The sequence below is a fragment of the Amphimedon queenslandica genome, unplaced genomic scaffold, assembly GCF_000090795.2.
Source record: "Amphimedon queenslandica unplaced genomic scaffold, v1.1 AMPQUscaffold_12337, whole genome shotgun sequence".
Taxonomy (NCBI): domain Eukaryota; kingdom Metazoa; phylum Porifera; class Demospongiae; order Haplosclerida; family Niphatidae; genus Amphimedon; species Amphimedon queenslandica.
In genome coordinates, this window is record NW_003547426.1 from 9,268 (window position 1) to 16,279 (window position 7,012).

General features: G+C 32.7%; 2 protein-coding genes and 2 long non-coding RNA genes across 4 annotated transcripts; all 4 read left to right on the forward strand.

Annotated features, from left to right (window-relative positions):
* The first annotated feature begins 75 nt into the window (after window positions 1-75).
* On the forward strand, window positions 76-1,701 carry LOC109588012 (uncharacterized). Its single transcript, XM_020004214.1, has 4 exons — window positions 76-308; window positions 351-797; window positions 855-1,526; window positions 1,610-1,701. Exons 1-4 carry the CDS (start codon window positions 86-88, stop codon window positions 1,699-1,701), a joined length of 1,434 nt encoding a protein of 477 aa, XP_019859773.1. The 5' UTR covers window positions 76-85.
* Window positions 1,702-2,488: 787 nt separating this feature from the next.
* LOC109588013 (uncharacterized) lies at window positions 2,489-4,609 on the forward strand. The gene is made up of 6 exons (XM_020004215.1): window positions 2,489-2,509; window positions 2,684-2,795; window positions 2,843-2,887; window positions 3,740-3,923; window positions 4,191-4,572; window positions 4,604-4,609. Exons 1-6 carry the CDS (start codon window positions 2,489-2,491, stop codon window positions 4,607-4,609), a joined length of 750 nt encoding a protein of 249 aa, XP_019859774.1.
* On the forward strand, window positions 4,609-5,087 carry LOC109588014 (uncharacterized). Its single transcript, XR_002187921.1, has 3 exons — window positions 4,609-4,702; window positions 4,759-4,877; window positions 4,938-5,087. It is a non-coding gene; the product is annotated as an uncharacterized LOC109588014 (long non-coding RNA).
* A 321-nt stretch (window positions 5,088-5,408) lies between these two features.
* Window positions 5,409-5,917, forward strand: LOC109588015 (uncharacterized). The gene is made up of 2 exons (XR_002187922.1): window positions 5,409-5,734; window positions 5,781-5,917. It is a non-coding gene; the product is annotated as an uncharacterized LOC109588015 (long non-coding RNA).
* Window positions 5,918-7,012: the final 1,095 nt, after the last annotated feature.

Consider the following 7,012-nt stretch of genomic DNA (forward strand, 5'->3'; position numbering starts at 1 on the left):
CTTTTCATCAACAACAGGACCAGCTCCTCCTCCTGGTACAAAAAAGCCATTGATAGGAGGTCCCCCATTCTCTCCTATTGCATTAATGGATATACCTGATGATAGACTAACAGTATCTGAATTGATAGAGTTTCATGAGTTATTGATCAAAGGACAACTGGAGGAGTCTCTACCACTGCTTGATGCTGATACTATAAGAAAGATTAGAAATGCTGTTAATGATCATGAAGGAATGTCTCTTCTTATAAGAGCATTTGAAGAACATCCAACACTGCTACATGAAATGAGAACCACTGGAATAATAAAAGGTAACATGTCAACTGCATGATCTATGTTTTAGTATTAATTAGGTTCATTGCATTTAAAAAGAAAAGTCAAAATTCCTCCTCCAACAGCACCTAAACCACACCGACCATCACTAACTACACAACCCTCACAAACAGAGTCTACTAGTACTCCATCAACTGCACCATTAGTAATACAAGGAACACAGTCACCAGAATTCATTACAATGAAAGAGATATTAGCTGATCTTGTTGATCTGGGGGCAGGAAATGCTCCAGTTATTTCTCAGTTAAACAATCATCTCTTTTCATCTGATCTCATTCCTAAAGCAGTATATGTTACTGTTGGAGCCACTGGACTCAATTCTTATGATAGAGCTAATAAAATATTCTCTTCAGTACTAGCAACACTTGAGTGTCATCCTAATCCTAACAGTGTGTTCTCTACTCTCATTACTTCACTACAGAAAGTAGGACTGAATGACATGGCATCTAAACTAATGGAAAAACTAAGTGAGTGTAACATAAATTACATAATTAATGCAACTAATCATCATCTGATTTGATTAGGAACTAAAGGAGGTAGCATAAGCATAATAGGTGCTGAGGCTGTACACCAATCACTAGTACAAGTCCAATCACAGTTAATGCATGTTGAGCTCCACTCTATAAATAGTTCAACTGTAATAGAACTCAGTTCAAAGGATGAAGTTGTGTGCAATATTGAATCACTAGATGATCAGTTTACTGGTCTTCTCACTAAAATAAGGAGACGTTTTATAGAGCTTGTTTCCAATGGGAAATTGGAAGCAGATGATATAGCATTTTATGTTAAAAAATGTTTGGGGAAGGAATTAATGTTATCAGAAATTAACATTTGCACTATATTTAATGCAATTACATCTAATTGTAGTTTCTTTGATTTTGGAGTACTCAAGCGTTTAGTGCACCAATTCATCCCCTCATCAGATGATATTCATAATGAACTAGCTAAATACATTGATAGGGTTAATAAATTCTCAGAATCATCACAATTGAAGCACATACAAACAATAATCAAAGAGAAATTGTCATCATTACCAGCAGCAGCCTCACCAACCACTAGCAATCAAACAAAACCAGTCGTTATTAAACTGAATGACAGATGGGAAGAAATGACTATAAAAAGTTTAAAAATAGTACTTCAGTATTACTTTGGACATTTTTATGACAAACTTGTTGGCTATGCTTATAATGGTAAGGGTGAGTTAAAACATAATGAAATAATCTTGTTATTATCCTAAGTTATGTTATTAACTGCATTATAATTTTCCATTTCCATACAGGATCATCAGTTGAGAATGAAATGTATACATATGAAATCAACGATTTGCCTACTGATGAGTATATAGTATCAGGTATTATTTATTATATTTGACTTGACACCCAGGTCATTCCTGAATTGTGATTCATGATCCTGAATGATTAGAATCAGATGTTTTTATGCATGATTTGCATAGTGTTTTTGTAGCTATACTGGTAGAAGTGATACAACTATACCCGGCTAAATGTATTTTTGTAACAATAGTACTGCATGTACGTGGTTATTCAAAGCTTCATAGCTATAAGTCATAGGTGTACATCAACCTGCATGCCTACACACCTTAATTGTAAATAAAAAGTTGGCTTAAAAATGTGAAGCCTTTCTAAGGACCAAACACTGACAAAAATGTGAAAATTACTTTTAACTGCTATTGAAATCGTTTTTTAGATGCACATACATATAGTACTACATACACATACATGTATATGTTATAGCAATTTAAATTGTCCAGCTGTCAAAGCTATAAAAGTATCTGTCAACAATGAAACTAAAGACTTGAAACCCAATACAAAACAAAAATGAAAAATTAATATCAGGTTATATAGTGTATTGATTTTACAATTATTATTTGATATACTCCAATCATTATTATACTACAGACAATGAACTTACTCATAAACAACTGGAGGAACTACAAAAGGAATTAAAGGAAGAGAAAATTGAGAAAGAAGAATTACGAATAAAGATTGAAGATCTTCAACAAGAATTAGAACAAGTATCAGTTCAGAGTGAATACACTATCACTCAATCAGGTATGTGTGTATTTTTGTGTTTTAATGTTGTCTATACAAACATTCTTTACTTTTTGTAGAATTACAGAGTGAAATTCAAAAGATTAAAAATGAAAATGAAGCATTTCAAAGTATGTACACACCCACACACATTATTAATTACTAGTTAATGACCTCTTCTTATAATTAGAACAAAGGAAAGCATTGATACTGGAGTATGAAAGATTAATGTCATTACTTAAAGATCATAATGGTATACTTATTATTAATAATTATTAATAAATTGTATTGTATGGTACCAGTAGAACAGAAAGAAGAGACTGAGATATTCCAAGAGACTGAGACTGTACAAGATTCAAAAGAAGTTAAGACTCAAATTGAAACTGAAAACAAAGAATATACAAACGACACAAACAAGTATGTAATTATTTATTTATTTATTTATTATCACTTTTATACTTTAGCTCTTGACAAAGAAATTCAGTTCAACTATCTTGTACCATCACAAGGTTAGTCCCTGTATTATTAGTAATGTACATGTAGTCTCAGGTCAACTTTACAAAAAATGAAAAGTATAGATTTTTTCATTAATTTTTTGATGCTATATACTTGTTCTATATGTTGCATAGAACGTTTGAGCCAATTTTGATCAAATTTAAATTCTTTTACAAATTTTTGAAGTTACTAAAATCGAACAAAAGTCCCTGTACTATAGTACAGTATCTCGAGTCAAATTTTGTCAAAAATAAAAAGTAAAAAATTTTTCATTGTTATAATTTTCCCTGATGCCTATTCATGTACTTGTGTTGTGTAGAAAGTTTGAGCTAATTCCGATTAAAATTAGATTTTTTACAAATTTTTGAAATTGCTCCAAAATTGGATGAAAGTCCCTGTACTGTAGTACATAGTCTCTAGCCAAATTTTGCCAAAATTGAAAAGGAGAGAATTTTATAACTTTTTCTGATGCATATATATATATGTTTTTATGTTGCGTTTCAAGTTTGAGCTAGTTGTAATCAATATTAGATTTTTATGAAATTTTAAAGTTGCTCCAAAATGGGACAAAAGTCCCTGTACTATAGTACAGTGTCTTGGGCCAACTTTTGCCAATATTAAAAAGTAAAAAATATTCAATTTTTATTCCATTTTCTGATGCATATACATGTACTTATGTTGCGTAGAAAGTTTGAACTGGTTCCAATCAAAATTAATTTTTTATGAATTTTTAAAAGTTGCTTCATGTACTGTACATTACCATTCAGTGTAGCTTTACATGAATTATGGTTCATTGTCTCATCTTTGTCCATAATTACATACACATTTTAACAATGCATAATTTCACTTAATATACTTTCCTACAGATAATTTGGAAGGTCTGAGTGAGTCCCAAATTGCAGGGAAGAAGTTGTTCTTAGTTCAAGGAGACAAACCTCAACTGATGAACTGGGAGGAGTATGGACTGAGGATTAGTGTAGCAGAGGATAGTCTATCAGCCTCAGAGACTGTAGAAGTATCAGTACTAGCTCTTGTAGGAGGACACTTCAAGTACATATACTGTACATGTAGTAATGTCTGTATAGTTAGTGGGGAATTATTGTGAGGGAAAACAATTAATAATTTAGTATTTATGTGTCTAGTAAAGAAAATATTACTGTATTATAAATTTTTTTCTCTAACAATTAGAACAATATATTAATGATTATGAGGAATTTTTTTACCTAATTTCATTTTTGATGCATGAAATAACAAAAAATTACCTGACAAAAATCACATATACATGTACATGTATTTTAGTTATTAATTCCTTTATAGGTTTCCTGATAATACTAGACTAGTGAGTGCAGTGTATGCAATATCAACCAGTCCACTCCTCAAGTCACTGAGGATAGAAATGCAACACTGTATTGATCTCAGTGATCCTTCTTTATCCAAGTATCTTAAATTTGCTGTTGCTCCAGTTCACACAGCTAGTCTTCCTTACCAGTTCTCACTAATTGAAGGAGGGGAGTTTCCAGCATACCAGAGATATGGATGGATTGAACGAAGCAAGTTCTGTCAATTAGCTATTGTTGGGGAGGAAGAAGAGGAAAATGGAGGAGGTAGGAATGAGGAGAGGAATGGAGAGGAAGATGGAGACTCAGGAGATGAGGGAGGGAAAGGAAAGGGAGAGACAAGAGGAGGAGAGGGACAAGGAGCAGGAGGACAAGAAGGAGGAGAAGCAGGAGGAGTAGGAAAGAGTGATAGAGAGGAGGAAGGGAATGGGTTGAAGGGTCCAGTGGATTGTACTGAAGACTCTGAATTAAGTTCATCACAATCTAAAACTAGTGAGCCTATGAATATTGAAATTGATTAGTAACAAATTCACTTTCGACTTTTATAGTTGTATCTACTCATTCCACTGGTATACCTGAAGCTACAGTGTATGCTGGACAAGTGTTTTATCAAAGAGCAGATAAAATGAGATTTGCAGCTGTGAGAGATTTGAATGCGTTACATCAGGTATATTGAATTATTTATATGTACCTTTATCATTTTTCATAATTTTCAATTATTTATTAGTATATTAAAAAGGAATATTCTCATGCAGAGTTTGATCAAAACATCACTTTCAAACTTCAGTCACCAAAAGGATGTATTGAATTAATATTTAAAGATGAGCAACAACCAGAACCAACAACTGGATGGAGAGTAAAACCACATTTGATGCCATGTCAAGTAATTTATTTCATCCGTAGGACAATTAGTTAATTTTATTTTAATAGATTAAAGAGCACGAAATTCTTGGTTTTGGTGACATTAGTACTGCAATTCCTCCATCTTGCCTGGTATCAATATATGCTGAGAATAGTCCCCATACTGTACCTAACTTGAGTTATTCTGTACCATTGAAAGGTGTACAGGAACAAATGGAAATTGTCATTAACAGATCACTGGGAAATTTATTAAAACAAGGTATGTACATGTATTTTTGGTATTATATCAATAATAGTTAATATAATGTATACATGTAGATGCACCTCATTCTGTTGGTACTAAAGATGTTCCTATTCCTGGTTCACATAATGACCTCAAGAAGCACCTTAATGATCTGAAACGCTTCCTTTCAACTTCAGAAGCAAAGTTTCGTGACATAGCTAATGGTTGTAAGGAAGTACAAATTATTGATTCTTCTCAGTATGATGAGTTATTTGATGGAATGAATAACCAGTCTTTATCAAAAAGAGTAGAACTTTTTATTGGAAATATTACATTATTAATTGAACTTTGTCCTGATCACATTAGTACATTCTTGTCTATACTGAGAGAACAGGATCATGTTGTTCTTTCTACATTAGCTGACAGGATTGCTGCTTCATGTAAGTTATCAGTCATCACAATAATTTACCTTATCCCATACATTAGTAGATACATGAATAAGATAATGATTACTGGAGCAATGACATTACTTAATGTTTTTATGTTTTATATGTGTTATGTTTGTGTATTTTGTGTTTGTATTTTACTTTACAAAACAGTTTAAGAAGATTCCTCAACACTATGGTACAGCCAATAATACCATACTATAGACATGTAGCAGAAACCAGATGCACTGCAATGGGCGGCATCGGGGTTTTTATTGCTGAGCTGGCATTTTATGATCACAAGTGGGTGTGGTAATAGTCACGTGAGTATTGTCAGCCCCACCCATTAGTTCAAAATAATGGCTTCTAAATTTACTCTACTAGCCATTAATTGCAGTACGTTAGCCATTAGTAAAAGTCCGCATATCTTTGTAGTTTAGGGTGTGGCCATTTTTAACCACACCCTCTCACGTTTTAGCACGTGGATTATGGCTGTTAGTAAATCAAGATAATTTTTCTTTACAATGATCATGTCAGTTTATCAAGACAAGTCATACAAGTGAAGACATTTATCCACAACCATAATATATAATACTTTTTTAGAGTGTAATTATTGACTCTGTGCTTTACTATAGTTATAATTTTACACAATAGTTATTACTATCTAGGCTAAAATACAGTGCAAGCAAAAAATTAATGTTACAACTGATAATTAATACAGTGCAAGCAAAATAATTAATGTTATAACTCATAATTGATGTGAGTGAGAGAGACAGAGCTATAAAGACAGTATTGGTAACAAAAATGGAGGTTTAATGTTAGACTCTGATCTTCATACAATGCACACACACATTGTCATGTGAACAAGCTACATGTACCCATAAATTACATTTTTCACATTCTATCCACTCAACTACATCCTCTTGATTTTGATCATCTACTTTAAGACATACACCACAAACTTCAATTGAGTTTGACGTCATTAACATATTCTCCTTTGCTCTCTTCTCCTCCTCTGCAGTAGGCTTAGCCCATCTTGATAACGATACCCTCTTCTTCTTAGTACTTCGAAACCTTAATTGTTTCTCACTGTTTGAATTTGGTGCTGGCCTTTTTCGAATTGGCAAAACTTGTTCTCTATTATTTTTGTCACGCGAATTTTCAGCTTTTAAAAGGCAAATTGCAGATGACAAATGTGAAACCACAGAAGAAATTGTATCGATATCATTACATGAGTCCATTAAAATCTGCATTTCTGAAACTTTCCTCCGAAACAGTTCCTTGCTTTCTAAA

Excerpts from the sequence above, each read along its gene's own strand:
- LOC109588013 (XM_020004215.1), top strand. The coding sequence starts at position 2,489 with ATGAAAATGAAGCATTTCAAA. Across the intron at positions 2,796-2,842 it reads TATACAAACGACACAAACAA|CTCTTGACAAAGAAATTCAG; the intron begins GTATGTAATTAT and ends TTTATACTTTAG. Across the intron at positions 2,888-3,739 it reads CTATCTTGTACCATCACAAG|ATAATTTGGAAGGTCTGAGT; the intron begins GTTAGTCCCTGT and ends ACTTTCCTACAG.
- LOC109588012 (XM_020004214.1), top strand. The coding sequence starts at position 86 with ATGGATATACCTGATGATAGACTAACAGTATCTGAATTGATAGAGTTT. Across the intron at positions 798-854 it reads TAAACTAATGGAAAAACTAA|GAACTAAAGGAGGTAGCATA; the intron begins GTGAGTGTAACA and ends TGATTTGATTAG. Across the intron at positions 1,527-1,609 it reads CTATGCTTATAATGGTAAGG|GATCATCAGTTGAGAATGAA; the intron begins GTGAGTTAAAAC and ends ATTTCCATACAG.